Here is an 18172-nt window from a genome sequence, read left to right on the forward strand (position 1 = left end):
TCGAAGCTTCTCAGCTGTGCTTGTGCTAAGAAAAGGAAAGATTTTAAAAATAACGTAACACGATTGTCAATGTGACCTAAATTTTTTTTTTTTCCATCTATTTTGACTTGTTACCCACATTTAGATTATATCATAGCTTTGTGTTAAAAATAGTGACACAATCAAAACTATTTAATGGTATGAAGTTACAGTATGTTAAGAAACTATTACTATACAGCATGAAACCTCAGATTTACAGCGTACTGCACTTTTTTTTTTTAATATACACAGAATACTGCTGCAACTTTATTGTTTCATCTTAAGATAGTCCCTGCAATGCCAATTAAGATGACAGGGATGCACTTAGTTTACATGATGTATATTCAGAACAAGAAAGAAGAAAAGACACTGCTCACACACATAAAATGTCTTTTGAATATGCCACTGCATCTGTCACTCAGTTTTTGCTCAGCATAGGAGCTACACTTTTTACTGAATTCCTTTTTGTGCTTATTTACGGCTATTAATTGTTAATGTGTTTAATTATTTATTTGTTGTTAATTTTATTACACTTACATTAGCAAGGATCAATTTTCTTTTAAATTAACAAGACCAGCTCTTTGCAAAATAGTAATAGCCGTCATAACAACATCATAACAACGTCATAATAACAACAAAGCAAGTCATTTAATAATGAAAAATGAATAATAATTTAAAATGAAACACTAATGATTATGACAGTAACATTTTTCCTGGGTCCCCCTTCCTGATCCTCAAAAAGTGGTGCCCCCACTGCTACATCTGATTTTTGTGGAAAACACTGCAATTATCTAGAAACAAATGCAATCTAATCAAAAAGGCTACCATTATACATAAAGAAATATTGTGCTACGGTAAATTAAGGTTTTACAGTGAGTAATAGAATTCAACTATCCTGAATTTTAAAAGGCTGCTTTACTTTTATCTTTAACATTATATTTAATTCTTGATTAAAACATAGTATGACTATACATTTGAAAAGGATAATTAGTAGGATGTTTAAAAACAAAATGTATAGTGTATTTATTGTAATATTGGTACAAACAAGATAAAACAAAACTACTTACAAGGCTAAATTGTTTACCTTTCTGTATTGTTAAAAAATTGGTCATTGTGACCTATTAATTGAAAAGCACAGTATACCTTAAAACAATGATGAATTCAGAGTAAAATAAAAAGAATATTGTATGTTTATAAGCAATCTAACTAAAACAAAGTGTTTGTTCACATACAGTCCCGATCAAAAGTTTAAGACCACTTGAAAAATGGCAAAAAATCATATTTTGCATGGTTGGATCTTAACAAGGTTCCAAGTAGAGCTTCAACATGCAACAAGAAGAAATGGGAGTGAGACAAAACATTTTTTGATCATTCAAATAATTGAAAATAACGATTAAATTGAAACAAGCTGTTTTACAGCTGTTATATACATATATCTTATATATATATATATATATATATATATATATATATATAAATATATAAACACACACCACCCTGACCATCTCATCTTCGTCTGCATAAGCACAGTCCTTCACCCGTGAATATTTAGCGGCAGTGTTTCTATTCGATTACCGCTGACGGACGGCCTTAAATGGGCAGGCACTAACTTACGTGGGAGGCGTAACTCCGCCACCCACGGCCATCGAGCAGATGTCTATTATAGTATATGGACGAAAAAATAGGTTCCAGTTATGACCATTACGCGTAGAATTTCGAAATTAAAAATGCCCAACGTTTGTAAGTATTCTGTACTTCTGCCTGCCAAATTTCAGCCTTCTACCTACATGGGAAGTTGGAGAATTAGTGATGAGTGAGTGAGCGAGTGAGTGCTTTGCCTTTTATTAGTATAGATGAGAAAAAAATGTAACCTTGATGGTCCTGATGGTTTCCAACGTTACTGGCCTGACAAGAAGATCACACCTAAGATGTTTTCTATGCGCCACAGTGGAGGGGGCACCATAATGGTCTGGGGTGCTTTTTCCTTCAGTGGAACAATGGAGCTTCAGGAAGTGCAGGGGCGTCAAACGGCCGCTGGCTATGTCCAGATGTTGCAGAGAGCATTCCTCATGACTGAGGGCCCTCGTCTGTGTGGTAACAACTGGGTTTTTCAACAGGACAACGCTACAGTACACAATGCCCGCAGGACAAGGGACTTCTTCCAGGAGAAAAACATCACTCTTTTGGCCCATCCTGCTTGTTCCCCTGATCTATATCCAATTGAGAACCTTTGGGGATGGATGGCAAGGGAAGTTTACAAAAATGGACAACAGTTCCAGACAGTAGATGCCCTTCATGCGGCCGTCTTCACCACTTGGAGAAATGTTCCCACTCACTTCATGGAAACGCTTGCATCAAGCATGCCGCAACAAATTTTTGAAGTGATCAACAATAACAGTGGAGCTACTCAGTACTGAGGTCATGGTTGGAAGTTTGATTTCTGTTTTGGGGGGGTTTACGGGTTTTTTTGGAGGTGTGATCCTACACTTTTGATCAGCTGTAAAACAGACTGTTTCCGTTTAATCGTTGTTTTCATTAAATTGCATGCTCAAAAAATGTTTTGTCTCACTCCCATTTCTTCTTGTTGCATGTTGAAGCTCTACTTGGAACCTTGTTAGGATCCACCCATGCAAAATATGTTTTTTTGCCATTTTTCAAGTGGTCTTAAAATTTTGATCGGGACTATGATTATATATGATTAAGCAAAACAGTCATCTAAAAAATAATAGCTATGCAAAGATAAACAGCTCAGAAAAAAAAAACACATTTACTGATTAAGAAACTTTTTTAAAATTACTAAAATATATATTGCTCTAATGTCAATATTGACACATTCAACTGTGCTATACAAATAAACAGCAAATGCCTTGCTTTTTAACTAATTTGATAAATTAAACAATGATTTTTTCAGTAAATGCATCTGTTCTTTTTGCATTCAGGTCCATAGTTTACTTCAAGCAAGCTATGTTTTTCTTTTTTAAATTATTTAATCTTCCAAACTTGTTTAATTGATTTATGCTTAAAAATCAATTCAACACATACATACCTGCCATGTCTGGAAATAGCAAATCTTATGCCTTCTTTCTGAAATGGCATCAATCTATGTTGAAGCTTTTCTGGGAGCAACAGTAATGCTGTATCCAGCTCACTTAGACATCTGGTATCCTTGGCCTCTGCAGAATACCCATCTTCGACCATGATGAAATATGTAACTGTCAACAAGCCAGAGTTTTCAATGAGTAATTTAAAAGAAGACTTCACATGTTAAGTTATTGTTTCACACTTATAACTAAACTATATATTCATAAAGTATTGCATGGGTCTAATAATTGAGGTGATACTCCTACTGTAAGAGCCAATCTTAGAAAGTTAAAGTTTTGAGTTAGACTCATATTGATGTTTGCTTAATTTGAATAGAATTTAAATTTCTTTCATTGTCATAACTTATGGTATAGTCTTTTCCCCATATAAGTTAGCAAGAGATAGAACCTTCTTACTATAATTGAATAACAGTGTGATAATAAGCTCAGTTTGTTTGGAACAAGTCCCAGTAAAGAAGGACTTGAAAGACCCATTTAAGCTTAGAAATGGGATAAGCATACAGTTTTCTGACCGTTTTGAAATGGTTCAGAAATATTAAGTAAATAGTAACGATTTGAGATGTAACAAGATTTAAGCTTAGAATTGAATTTTTCTTAACATTAATTTTTCCCTTTTTTGCTATTTTAATTTCCTTTTTTTTGTGTAAACTGTTTTACTTTAAAACTTAACTAAACTTTAAAAAACGAAGATACTTTGTCTGTGGAATCATTTCTGCGCGTCAGGCTTTTGTTGAATCCCATTTTTTTTGAGTTGAAGCTGCAGAACTTTGATAATTTTGGGAAAAACGCAGCTACATCTACGTCATAAAACTTGCTATCTAAGGCCTGAACTGGAATCTACCATTCGAGTACAGAAGATACTTCTGCTACAGAACTCTTCGACGAAGGAAAAGAACTGAATCATTCAGAAGGTACCGTGATATTATCTACTATCTTCGCATGATCGTTAATGAAAGCAAGGTCGCCGTACCTTGAGAAGATTTGAGAGACTGTGATATTATTAAATGACGTCTTGGAAAAAGACATTTTGGATGATTGGATGTGCCTTTGCTTGAGTCATTGGAACCTTGTCTCAAGAAAGCAATCTGCCTTGTTGGAACGTCCCGTCATTTTATTGAACTGTTGTCATGGCGATGTCTAAACAGAGTTCAAGTGAGATCGGCAGTGATCTGAGTTCAGACTCGAAGTCGGAAAATATAATTAGAGATCTTAAAGATCACATAAGTCAGAGGGAAGATAAGCTTCACGTGTTCATAGCTGAGATCGAAAGTCTTAAAAACATTCCAGAAAACCGCTTAATGGTGGCTAAAAGATTTGAAGATTTTATTTATATTAAACTAGCAAAATACCCGCGCTTCGCAGCGGAGAAGTAGTGTGTTAAAGAAGCAATGAAAAGAAAAGGAAACATTTTGAAAATAACGTAACCTGATTGTCAATGTAATTGTTTTGTCACTGTTGTGAGTGATGGGTGTTATTGTCATATATACATACATATATATCTACATATATTCACACACATATATACACACATATACATACATACACACACATATATACACACAAATACATATATACATATATATACACATACATACACACACACATATATAAACATATATATACATATACATACATATCTACATATATACACACACAGCTATTTCAGATCAGTGCAATACGCTGTTTGTTAAAACGGTTGACTCCGCTCTTACGTGCAATAACAAATCAAATCATTCAGTTGTCTTTGCTCATATGTCATTTTAGAGCTGGGCGCCTGGCATCTTTTTGGCCACAAGTTCGTTTCTGTTTGGTGTGAGGTTCTGTGTTGTGGAGATTCTCAGGATGGATTGCAGGTGCTCATCAGTGAGGCGACTCCTGTGTGCTGTTTTGTTAGTCTTTATCACTGAGAAGAGCTTCTCACACAGATATGTGCTACCAAACATGCACAAGGTTCGAGCCGCATGTAGACGGACTTTTTTTGTTCTTCAAAGTCACCAAAGCGCCGTGCAAACTCAGTGCAATAACTCTAGTAAGCGGTAAGTGTTGCAAGGCAGCTGAAGCGCTGCATTATGGGATCTGTAGTTTATTGTGTTACCAGCTTCATATACCCGGCCATTAATAACAATAATACAGTATATAAAATGATCTCGCGGGCGGATATAATTACACGCGGCGGATGTGGCCCTGCCCTTGAGTTTGACACATATGGACTAAATAGAACTTGAAAAGATATATTTTTCAAATGTGCTCGCAATTCAGATAGAGTTGACGTGCACTACAGCCTGCATGCCTCAATGAGTCATCCTCCCCTCGCTCTTACTTTTTTACCGTTCATCTAATGAATACACTGAGTATGGCTTTACCAAAACAATCATTGATGGCGAATAAAGTATCCATTATTCGAGTATGTAGAGCGGGATATATATATATATATATACACATATATATACCCGCGTATCGCCGCGGAGAAGTAGTGTGTTAAAAAAGGTAGAAAAAGAAAAGGGAACATTTTAAAAATAACGTAACATGACATTCAATATACAGTATTTGTTTTGTGAGTGTTACTGAGTGTTGCTGTCATCAAGGATTTGATTATCATTATTTCTTTCAATCAGGTTCGTATTTGTAGGATGTGTTGTGTTCAAGTTACATTCCGTGTTTGTCAATCGTTGTAAAGATGACAGGTTTCATTCATCGATTCGTTTCTTACTGCATCAATAAACAGCTCGTCTTCTTCTTTATCTGAGACCTGACACACTGCATGCACGGGTTTTTTTTACACTGTCTTCCTTTAGCGGGGCATTGACTTTTTCCACCGTGTGCTTTGTTTCCACAGTAGCTGCATTTATGAATATGCTTATCAGACGCTTCATATTTTTGCTGCCTTTTCAATTGTGTAATTCGGTTTTGTTCAGCTCTTTGGAACTGTTGCTTTTATCTGTGCACTCGCGCCAGTTCACGTGAGCCACTCGGTGTACTTGCATCGAAGGTTCCCAGCTGTGCTGGTGCCATCTCGTGCTATGTCCATAGCTTTATTTAATGTTACCTTAGTCCTGGCACTTAAAACTTTCTCTCGCAGTTTCGCTGAGTTTGTGTCAAACACCACCCTGACCATCTCATCTTCCTCTCCATAAGCACAGTCCTTCACCCGTGAATATTTAGTGTAGGTTTACATCGTGCTTTGTTTCCGAAGTAGCAGAACTCATCAATATGGTTGTATATGTCACTCGCTCGCTTCTTATTGTTTCGCTGCCTTCTCAATTATATAATGCATGTTTTCTTGAGCGCTTTTTTGAGGTCTTCCTGGTTTTCTATGTACTGCGTGATTACGTGGGAGATGAGTTGATGTCACACGAAACTCCGCCCCCACAGCGTTGAAGCTCATCTCCATTACAGTAAATGGAGAAAAACTGCTTCCAGTTATGACCATTACGCGTAGAATTTCGATATAAAACCTGCCCAACTTTTGTAAGGAAGCTGTAAGGAATGAACCTGCCAAATTTCAGCCTTCCACCCACACGGGAAGTTGGAGAATTAGTGATGAGTCAGTGAGTGAGTGAGTCAGTGAGTCAGTGAGTGAGTAAGTGAGGGCTTTGCCTTTTATTAGTATAGATAAGGAGGGAGCGATTCAGAAACAGAAAACGACATTCACCGAACGCTTTAAGAAATGGAATGAATTCACTGTCGCTACTACGGCTTGGCTAGAAGACGCAAATAGACTGTTAGCACATAAAGTTGATGAACAGCTAATTAATCAGTTCGAAGAGATGCAATTTCAAGAACGGGTTCGTTCAAAGCCAAAAAAACGAAAGACGTCACCTCAATTAAAACATACCCTTGATGTTAGACTTGACTCTTTAGCTCAGAAAACAGCAGCCACATCATCACCTCCTACAGCAGTACTGATTGAACAATCGACACTTAATAGAATCTTACAAAGGTTAGATGAGTCTGAAAGGCAAATACGGTCACTAACTACCTCGGCACAGCCACAATTATACGGACACGGTCTTGTCGATATACTTCAGAATCAAGCTGAAAGCCAAAGAGTGGCTGTCGAAGCTACAAATCTGTTAGCTCAGCAGTGGGAAAAACAAATTAAACCTCCAGCGCCACGTACAGAAGTACCAATATTTAATGGTGATCCTCTAACGTATTAATCATTCATTAGAGCTTTTGATTATGCTGTAGACAAAGCGTTTGAAAATGAAAAAGATAAACTGCATTTTCTACAACAATACACTAGAGGTCGCCCTAACGAACTTATTCAATCCTGTATTGGACTTGCGCCTGAAGAGGGCTATCAAAAGGCACGACAGCTGCTGAAAACCTACTATGGAGATAGTAGACAGATATATAGAGCACACATTAAAAAAATTATGAACTGGCCTCAGATAAAGTCAGCAGAAGATGGAGGAGCACTGGTAGATTTAGCGCTCTTCCTCGGTCGTTGTATGAATGCAGCACCTACTTTAGGAGGAAATTACAATGAATTCGATATAGGTGAAAATCTACATATTGTTGTTTCAAAACTTCCATATGAACTGAAAAGAGAGTGGTTATCAGTCGCTTGCAGTACTGAGAGAAAAGAAAAAAGAGATGTAAAATTTAATGATTTAATAAACTTCTTACACACACAAGCACAGAACGCCTCTCATTCAATACATAGCACGGCTATACAAAGTTACAAATATATAGAAAAGGGAGAGAGGAATGACAAAGGAAAGCCTTCTACGAACTTTAGTCTAAAAAAAGGAAATATCTTTGCCACAAATATCACAGAAGATGCAGAAAAGGAAACTCAGGACAAATTAATCAAAAGGTCCGTCACAAGCAATTATGCATTTAAAAAACCTTGCGCCTTTTGTAGCGACCAACATATCCTTGCTGAATGTAAAAAAAATCAAAGAACTGCCACATAAAGAAAGAATTGACTTCTTAAAATCTAAAGGTTTATGTTTTCGCTGTCTCAAACAGGGTCATCTAGGTAAGAACTGTAATGAAAGAATGAAATGTCAGACATGTTCCTTACAGCACCCAGATATCCTGCACATTAAAAGGACAGTGGAGCAGCATCTAAAGCTACAGCTAATGAGGTAACATCTAAAGAAATGGAAACCGAGACTGGAACTTGTACCCTTACTGGGGCCGGAGAAGAATGTGCACTTCAAGTAGTTCCTGTTAAAGTAAAATCTAAGAAAAGTGAAAGGTATGTAGAAACTACGCTTTTATAGACCTCGCAGTACAGTAACAATTTGCACTGAAGGGCTCCAGAGATATTTGAGCCTTCAAGGGAGAAGAACACAAGTATTTCTCAAAACTATGAGTAATTATGATGATGATTCAAAGATGCTAACCCAATGTTCTGTCTTATCAGATTTACAAGTCTGTGGTCTCAATGAAGTTGACTATATTGATTTGCCAAAGGTCTTTACACAGGTCTCCATTCCAGTGAACAGAGAAAGTATTCCACTTCAAGAAGATATCGATAAGTGGACATATCTTAAAGAGGTACGTCTGTCTCATATTGACTCTGAAGTTGATCTTTTAATAGGAATCAACTATCCAGAAATCTTCAAGCAGTCACGAATCATACCTAGCCAAGGAGGTGGACCTCACGCCATGAAGACTGCACTTGGATGGGTAGTTGGTGGACCATACAAAGAGAAGATGACCTCGCAAAACAAAGTGGTAAGATACCTAAACATCCAATCAATCATGTGTCAATAACAGAAATTGAAGATATGCTGCTGCAACAGTATAACACAGATTTTCCAGAGCGCAACTGTGAAGAAAAGGAGGAAATGTCGCAGGAAGACATCAAGTTCATGCGCATAGCTTCAGAATCTGCAAGACTGGTAGGTGGCCATTATTGTTTAAATTTGCCTTTGAAGGATGAAACACTTAAAATGCCGAATAACCGCTGCATTGCTGAACAGCGTGCTATTGGACTCAAAAGAAAATTGAGCAAAAATTCAGGTTTCCACGAAGACTATAAAGCCTTCATGAAAGACATTATAGACAATGGTTATGCTGTTAAGATTCCTAAAGAAAGCCTGAATTGCAATGAAGGCAGAGTGTGGTACATCCCACATCACGGTGTGTATCATCCAAAGAAAAATAAGATTCGAGTAGTCTTTGACTGCACTGCCACCTACCAGGGGATTTCACTTAATGAACAATTACTTAAAGGCCCTGACCTAACTAACACACTCATTGGTGTCCTTACAAGATTCAGAAAGGAGCCAGTAGCCTTAATGGCAGACATTAAGTCAATGTTCTACCAAGTTAAGATACCAGACAAAGACACAGATCTTTTACGTTTTTTATGGTGGCCTGAAGGTAATCTAAGTAAAGATCTAGAAGAATTCAAAATGACAGTACATCTTTTTGGTGCTACTTCTTCACCCAGTTGTGCTTCTTATGCTTTATGAGAACAGCCGAAGATGCCAGAGATACATTTCCTGAGGAAGCTGTTAACACCATTCTCAACAACTTCTACGTGGATGACTGTTTAAGGTCAGTGACGACAGAAGAACAAGCAATAAAGCTGGCAAAGGACCTCCAAGCTCTATGCCTCAAAGGGGGATTCCATTTGACTAAGTGGGTGAGTAACAACAGAGCAGTTTTATTGTCCATACCAGAAGAAGACAGAGCTCACGAACAAAAGGACTTAGATTTGAGCCACAGTCTCCTTCCCACAGAGCGTGCCCTGGGCATCCAGTGGTGCACAGAAACTGACAGTTTCAAATTTCAGATTAAGTTGCAAAACAAACCCGCTACAAGGCGTGGTATTCTATCTGTTGTTAGCTCAGTTTATGATCCACTTGGTTTCTAGCACCTGCCTTACTGCCAGCAAAGCTTATTCTGAGAGACTTATGTAAGAGAAATTTGGGTGGGATGAGGAAGTAGAAGTCAAACACATTCAGAAATGGAAAAATGGATGGATGATTTGAAGCTACTTACAGACTATAAAGTGAACAGATACTTCAAACCTATTGGGTTTGGAACCATAAAGACAGCACAAATGCACCATTTTGCAGATGCTAGTGAAGATGGATATGGCACTGTCACTTACCTTGTTCTAAAAAATGAAGAGGGCAAAAGGCATTGTTCATTCCTGATGGGCAAGTCAAGAGTTGCACCATTGAAACAGGTCACAATTCCAAGAATGGAGCTGACGGCAGCCATTGTGGCAGTTAAAATGGACAAAATGCTTAAAGGTGAGCTTCAAATGCCCTTAGAGAATCTACATTTTGGACTGACAGCACCACGGTGCTAAAATACATCTCAAATGAAAGCACTCGATTCAAGACCTTTGTTGCAAACAGAATCTCCGTGATCAGAGATCATTCACAACCTTCACAGTGGAGGTATGTCACATCTGTCCTTAACCCTGCTGATCAAGTTTCTAGAGGGCTAAGCATAGAAAAGTTTCTCAAGAACACCACATGGTCACATGGTCCAAGTTTCTTATTGAAGTCAGAACGTGAGTGGCCAAAAGACCAGATCAACTGAATGATTCACTTTTGAAGATGATCCAGAAGTTAAAATTTGTTCAGTTAACATGACAAGAGTAGAAGAGGCGACCAAATCCATCAACAAACTAATCACTTACTTTTCAGATTGGCATCGCTTGAAGAAAGCAGTGGCTTGGTTTCTCAAGTTTAAAGACATACTGTTGCACTTAAGAAATGAAAGAAAAACATTTCAACTAGAAGCCAGTCAGACTAAAGGTAATCCAAAAGAACAAGAATCACTAATCACAAAACACATGAAAAAGTATAAACGGACTTTAAAACCAAGTACAATTTCTCTAGATGACTTAGTCAAAGCTGAAACAGAGCTTATCCGTCTAAGTCAACAGCAAGAATTTCCAGAAGAATTAAAAGCTCTAAAGAAAAGACTTGTGTTAAAAGAACAGTCAAATCTATAAACTCGACCCGATCATACAAGATGGAATATTAAGAGTTGGAGGAAGACTCTGCAAAGCTGCAATGCCCGAAGAAGCTAAACACCCCGCAATTTACACAAGCATTCACATGTTGCTTCTCTCATATTGCAGCACATTCATAAACGAATGGACATTGTGGACGCAACTATGTGCTCGCGCAATTACGCCAGAAATACTGGATACCTCAAGCAAATTCAGCTATCAGAAAAATAATTTCAAAGTGCACAACATGCAGAAGATACAATGCAAAGCAGGTGAGCAAAAATGGCAGATTTGCCAGAAGATCGCTAGCATCAAACCAACCACCGTTCACTAATGTTGGAGTTGATTATTTTGGCCCCTTCCTAGTCAAAAGAGGAAGAAGTTTAGTCAAGAGGTACGGAGTAATCTTCACATGTCTAACAACCAGAGCTGCACATAGAGATCGCACATAGCTTAGACACTGATTCTTGTATCCAAGCCATACTCCGATTTACAGATAGAAGAGGACAAGTTAAAATCATGCGCTCAGACAATGGAACAAATTTCGTTGGAGCAGAAAGAGAGCTACGAGAAGCTATTAAAAAATTGGAACACAAAAAAATCAGTGACGCTATGATGCAAGAACAAATCAAATGGATTTTAATCCACCATCAGCCTCTCACCAAGGTGGAGTATGGGAAAGACAAATCAGAAGCATAAGAAAGATTTTAAATTCAACACTAAACCAACAAACACTTGATGATGAAAACCTTCCTACAATGATGTGTAGAGTGGAATCAATACTCAATAACAGACCCCTTACGAAGACATCAGATGATCCAAATGATTTGGAACCACTCACACCCAATCACTTGTTATTATTGAAGACAAAACCTGAAATACCACCTAAACTCATTTCAGAAAATGAACCATACCCAAGAAGACGCTGGAAACAAATTCAATACATGGCTGATTTGTTTTGGAAAAGATGGACAAAAGAGTATTTGCCAATACTTCAAAACGTCAAAATGGCTTGCACCAAGAAGAAATTTTGAACCAGGGGCGTTGTTCTAATTGTAGATAAAGCTACACCTCGCAATTCCTGGGTAATGGGTCGAGTCATCAAGACAATGCCAGATGCCAAAGGTGCAGTCAGAAGAGTTTGTGTGCAGACCAAAACCAGCACACTGGACAGACCCGTGAATAAACTGTGCCTGCTTCAAGAAACAGCCAATGTTTGAAATATGAAATTTTTTAAATATTTGTTTGCAGTGTTATTGCTAATGATTTGAAAAGAATAGTTAATAAATAATAATTGGCTCATATTGAAGTAAAGTATAGTAATTGTCTCCGCTCCCGCATAGTCAATTAGGGGCCGGAAATGTAAGAGCCAATCTTAGAAAGTTAAAGTTTTGAGTTAAACTCATATTGATGTTTGCTTAATTTGAATAGAATATAAATTTCTTTCATAGTCATAACTTATGGTATAGTCTTTTCCCCCTATAAGTTAGCAAGAGATAGAACCTTCTTACTATAACTGAATAACAGTGTGATAATAAGCTCAGTTTGTTTGGAACAAGTCCCAGTAAAGAAGGACTTGAAAGACCCATTTAAGCTTAGAAATGGGATAAGCATACAGTTTTCTGACCATTTTGAAATGGTTCAGAAATATTAAGTAAATAGTAACGATTTGAGATGTAACAAGATTTAAGCTTTGAATTGAACTTTTCTTAACATTAATTTTCCCCTTTTTTGCTATTTTAATTTCCTTTTTTTTGTGTAAACTGTTTTACTTTAAAACTTAACTAAACTTTAAAAAACGAAGATACTTTGTCTGTGGAATCATTTCTGCGCGTCAGGCTTTTGTTGAATCCCATTTTTTTTTAGTTGAAGCTGCAGAACTTTGATAATTTTGGGAAAAACGCAGCTACACCTACAATTCCAAAGACAATGCTCTTTGTTTAACTATGCACTGAATGGAATTACTTCAATTGTCTGAGACAAGATTAGACGGAGTACATGAATAGCCACTACACAGCTACATGCAACTTAATTAATTGCTATTAAAGATACAAACAAAAATTCTATGAGATCTAAAGATGATCAAGACCCTGCTCAGGATTAAGTGTATTTGGAGGACAGATGGATGAAATATGCAATAAATACAAATCACTGGCCACTTTATTTGGTACACCTTGCTAGTATTGGGTTGGACTCTCTTTTGCCTTCAGAACTGCCGTAATTATTCATCACATAGATTAAACAAGGTGCTGGAAATATTCCTCAGGGATTTTGAAACTTATTGACATGATAACATTATACTGTTGCTTACTAATCTGATGGCTACACACCCATGAAGCAAATCTCAAATTTTACCACATCCAAAAGGTGCTCTATTGGATTGATAACTGGTGTGCTCTATTGGATTGATAACTGGTTAGTGTAGAGGCCATTTAAATATCATGAACTCAATGTCACGTTTAAGAAACCAGTTCGAGATGATTTGAGCTTTGTGACATGGTACGTTATCTTGCTGGAAGTAGCCATCAGAAGGAGGGTTTACTGAGGTCATAAAGGGATGGAAATGGTCAGCAACAATACTCCAGTAGGTTGCGGCATTTAAACAATGTTTAATTGGTACTATGGGGCCAAAAGTGTGCCAAGAAAATGTCCCCCACATGGTTGAACTGTTGATACAAGGCAGGATGGATCCATGCAAGTCCCTATGATTTCCTCGATGCAGAGAACACGGAAGGAAATACAGAATTAATGCAATAAAACAGATTAAGATTTAAAAACGGAACTGTACATAATTTAGAGACTAAAGTGTTGACCGTTACAAAACTTCCCAATATATTAAACGTTTGAGTAATTTGTAGTTTTATAACCCATATACTATTTCCTAGGTTTCCTAGCTAGCTGCACAGGTGGAAATGTTGAAGCGTGCAGTATCAGATACCCCAACTATGTCCAAAAAAATGAAACACAAGCTTAACTGAAAATTTGAAGGCACAACAATATCCCAGTGATTTTTATTAATCTGTACAACAACTTTTCTGCAAGTTTAGTCAGCATGCCATAGACTGGGCACAAAAATATACTTGCAATGACCACGTCAAATATAAAACCCATCTCAAGAACAAGGAGAAATTAAGATCAATGATTGTTCCCCTTCAGGTAACAATAGAGGAGGCACCAAAATCATCAGATGCAAAATGCCAGTTTGTGGAGGACTTTGTGGCCATGTATGCAGAGTCAGACACACCACTAAAAAAAATTAGATGCATTCTGTCTTTTTTAAGCATTGTAAACAGGGAGACATGCTGACAAAAATGACAGCAGTCTTTGTCAAACTCACATACCCCGTTTCTTTGAGCAGCATATGGACGTAGTTCTTCGAAAGATTTGTGGCAAGGAATTTTATGTTGTAGTTGAGTAAACATTTGGCTGTATGGTAATTATTTTATCTAGGCAGTTCTAATTGTACATGATGTATTTACTGTAAGTCACTGAAGCAATAAATTATATTTAACCAGAATTAACAGTCTTTCCTGTATAAAAATGTTATTAGTGAAAAGCATTGGTTGTTAACAGGTTCCCTTTTGAAAATTAACAACGTTTCTGGATTTAATAAATGTTGTGCCTCATGGTGGTGAGGCATGCAAGGTCCACATTTGGCTCTTTCATTATAAACTCAGCACCTACAACCTTGGGCGAAAGAGCAGGCTTCTCTACAGATGCACCAAGCCCTTAAAAGCATGTCTCTTTTTCTTTTTTTTCTGTTTAATTCACAGATTTAGGAGATAGGAGTTGGTCTCGTCCCTTGTAAGATTTGGATGTCTGAAGCGGAGCTCCGTTAGCAGCGGTGTTATTTTTTTATATTATTTTCTTATTATCCTGAGATATCCTGTATTTATCCAACCTGAGGGTTCTACTACAGTATATGCAAGCATACAGTATATAAACATGGCCGGCAAGAAAGGGGCTCAGAAAGAAATGGAAAAGAAAACTAAAGCTACATTCAAGCCCAGACCGACAAGTCCAAGCTCAAGCTCAAGGTACGGCCTTTCAGATACTGACCTGGATCAGATGGGCGAAAGCCCAGACTCCTTGGGACCACGGTCTGCTGCATCGTCTCCAGTTGAGAGCGAAATGGGGAGCGAAAGTGTGAGTGCAAGTGACACAGGTCACAATAGCTCGCCGATTGGAGAAGGTCATTTGAAACTGGAAAAGGCCTTGCAGTCCGTGCTTTCACCTACTCCACACGAGCCGGGAACACTGGCTGTATTAGAGCCCACCGCCTCACCTACGGTGCACGAAAGCAAAAATGATCTGTCCGAACTGAAGGTGATGATCGCTGAGCTCAAGCAAGAGATAAAGAAAGATATAAAGAAAAGCGAGAAGGCAAATGAGAAGCTGCAACGGGAGCTGTAGCAGGATAAAAAAAAACTTGGAGAAACGCGTATATGTTCGCTTTGGGGCGGCCTTTAAAGGTATGCTGGAAAAAATTGAGGAGCACATTCAGGAAACCATGTCTAAACTGAGCACACTTGCCGATCAGCTGGAGCATGTCAAGGAGACATTCACGACTCGGATTGAAACAGCGAAAAATCTAGCTTCCACCCCTGAAGGAAAAGCAACAGCTGCCAAATCCAAATGCAAAAAACTCGGAGGCAGACTTGCTGCTCTGGCAGATGGAAGCAGAAGGAATAATAATAAAATCGAAGGTTTTTCTTGAGAATCGTGAAAGTCCAAACCCAGTGAAATTCACAGCTGAACTATTCTCTAAAATAATTGGAGAGGACTTTAATTCAGATTTCCGAGATAGCAGCAGCTTATCGCATACGCGGATCAAATACCTTTAGACCTAGGTCTTTTATTAACAGCTTTGAGAGATTGTTAATTAAGCTAGAGGTGATGGCACTCCTCAGACACAAGCAAGAAATTATATATGAAAATAACCGCATTCGTATTTTCCCCGATTTCTCTTCCGCAACAGCTGCTAAACGTGTAGCCTTCTACAAAATTAAACAGCGGTTACGGCAAGCTGATATCAAATACAGCCTCTTGTATTCTGCCAAACTGAAAGAGGAAGTTGAAGGCCAATACTACGTCTTTTCCAGCAAGGAAGAAGCAGAAAAGGAATTAAGAAAGCTGATCCCGACAATATTCTGAAACACAATAGTGAGTCGCATCCTGTCACTGCATGGCAAGGAGATATTACCTGCTGTCTGATCCACTTGTAATGACACGGGTATTATAATTATACATCCTTTTCATTACTGGGACGCTTTCTGTTTATGTTTTAATTACAGTTATAGACGTGTGTGGAAGAAATTAACCCTACTTTTTCTTTTTTTTTCTTTTCTACTACCCTAAAGGAGACTGTTTAACATGATACCCTTGGTTTATTGTCATTGTTATTATTGCATTAAGACTTACCATGCTTATTCTGGACCACTTTCTAACACCATTCCCCGGGTTTATTATCTTAATACTTTAAAATTGCTGAAGATTATATTTTAAGTTTATAGCATGTTAATGATTATATTTTAGGCATATAGTATTTAGACGATATTGGCAATAGATATCTCTACTTTTTAATCCTGAAACGCTGCTGTGTGGGGGCTTGTTTTGTTTTGGACGTGCTCTGTCTCTAGTTATGTCAGAGGACCGGGACTTTGTGAAGTGGGGTCCAGCCTCACGTGGGGAGGCAAAATGGGAGGGTGGGGGGATAAGGGGGGGAGAGAAAGAGAGCAGGCTATATTTATATCTAATCTATTCTTTTAATCCTTAGAATTATAACTACCAACATAACAACAGGCTGCATGGGAAAATAGGAAATTAAGGTTAAAGCTGTCTCACTTCCAGTTAAGACTATATTTTCAGAATTAATGTCTCCATGATGGGAATTGGAATGTTAAAGGCCTGAATCACGAATTAAAGAGAAAGAAAGTATTTTCTCACCTAACAGGTTTAAACGCTAAAATAGTATTTATACATGAGACCCACTTACTAGGCAAGGATCAGTTCCGGCCATGGGCAACTTATTTAGCTGTAAAATGATTTTGATAAATGTTTATGCACCCAATGTCGATGATAAGGAATTCATACAAAATTTATTTGCATCCATCCAATGTGAACACTCATAAAATTATTATGGCTGGGGACTTTCATTGTGTTTTAAATCCATTTAATACTGCAAAGATAATTACAAAGTTTATAACTGACCACAACTTATCAGAACCCCTGGAGGTTTCTAAACCCAAACTTAAGAATATATTCTTTCTACTCACCAGTACATCATTGCTACTCAAGAATTGATTATTTCTTTATAGATAATAATTTCTTGCCTACGATTAAAAGTACGGTGCTATTATTATTTACGACCATGGACCACTGATCGTGGAGCTAAAGTCACTATGCCTCAAACACTCACCTCGCAAATGGTGTCTTAACCCGCTTCTAATAGCAGACGAGAAATGTACAGAATTTATATCCAAAGAAACCAGTTTCTTCCAAGAGACAAATACATTCTCAAAGGTTTCTGCAGAAATATTATGGGAAACTCTAAAGGCCTTCTTAAGAGGACAGATTATTTCATATCTTCCCCACAGAAATAAATTAGAAACAAAGAAAGTATCAGAGCTAAAAAGTGAAATTACTAGAATAGATGAAGAACATGCTAGGCTTCCAAGCGAGGCTCTGCATAGGAAAAGGCAGGCTCTGCATTTAGAACTCAACCTCTTGACAACTAAAGAAACTGAACAACTAATTTATAAATCCAGACATCATTGCTATGAACACGGAGAGAAAGCCAATAAGCTTTTAGCTCAACAAATCCACAAGCAAGAAGTTCGCAACACAATCCCAGTAATCACCAACACGAACGGAGACGAAATCATCAACCATAAAAAAATATAATGCACACATTTAGAGACTACTATAAATCCTTATATTCTACTGAGTTTAAAGAAGACAACACACAATCTAATACATTTCTGGATACATCACAGATACCACAAACAGATACTTTTAGTACGGAGGAACTGGATAAACCTCTGGTGCTATCAGAATTACTAGATGCTATAAAGTTACTTCAATGCAGGAAAGCAGCAGGCCCTGATGGCTACCCTGC

At 37.7% G+C, this 18172-nt stretch overlaps 1 protein-coding gene across 3 annotated transcripts in view; it reads right to left on the bottom strand.

The window, feature by feature from the left end:
* The window catches only part of zranb3 (zinc finger, RAN-binding domain containing 3), a 356241-nt gene that overhangs the window by 311100 nt on the left and 26969 nt on the right, over positions 1 to 18172 (bottom strand). For all 3 annotated transcript variants that reach the window (XM_039757317.1, XM_039757315.1, XM_039757316.1), the window contains exon 2: positions 3065 to 3230. In XM_039757317.1, the coding sequence (XP_039613251.1) occupies positions 3065 to 3216 (152 nt within the window). In that variant the 5' untranslated portion in view covers positions 3217 to 3230. The remainder of the gene's footprint in view (positions 1 to 3064; positions 3231 to 18172) is intronic.

This window comes from Polypterus senegalus, chromosome 6, assembly GCF_016835505.1.
Source record: "Polypterus senegalus isolate Bchr_013 chromosome 6, ASM1683550v1, whole genome shotgun sequence".
In the NCBI taxonomy this organism is placed as follows: domain Eukaryota; kingdom Metazoa; phylum Chordata; class Cladistia; order Polypteriformes; family Polypteridae; genus Polypterus; species Polypterus senegalus.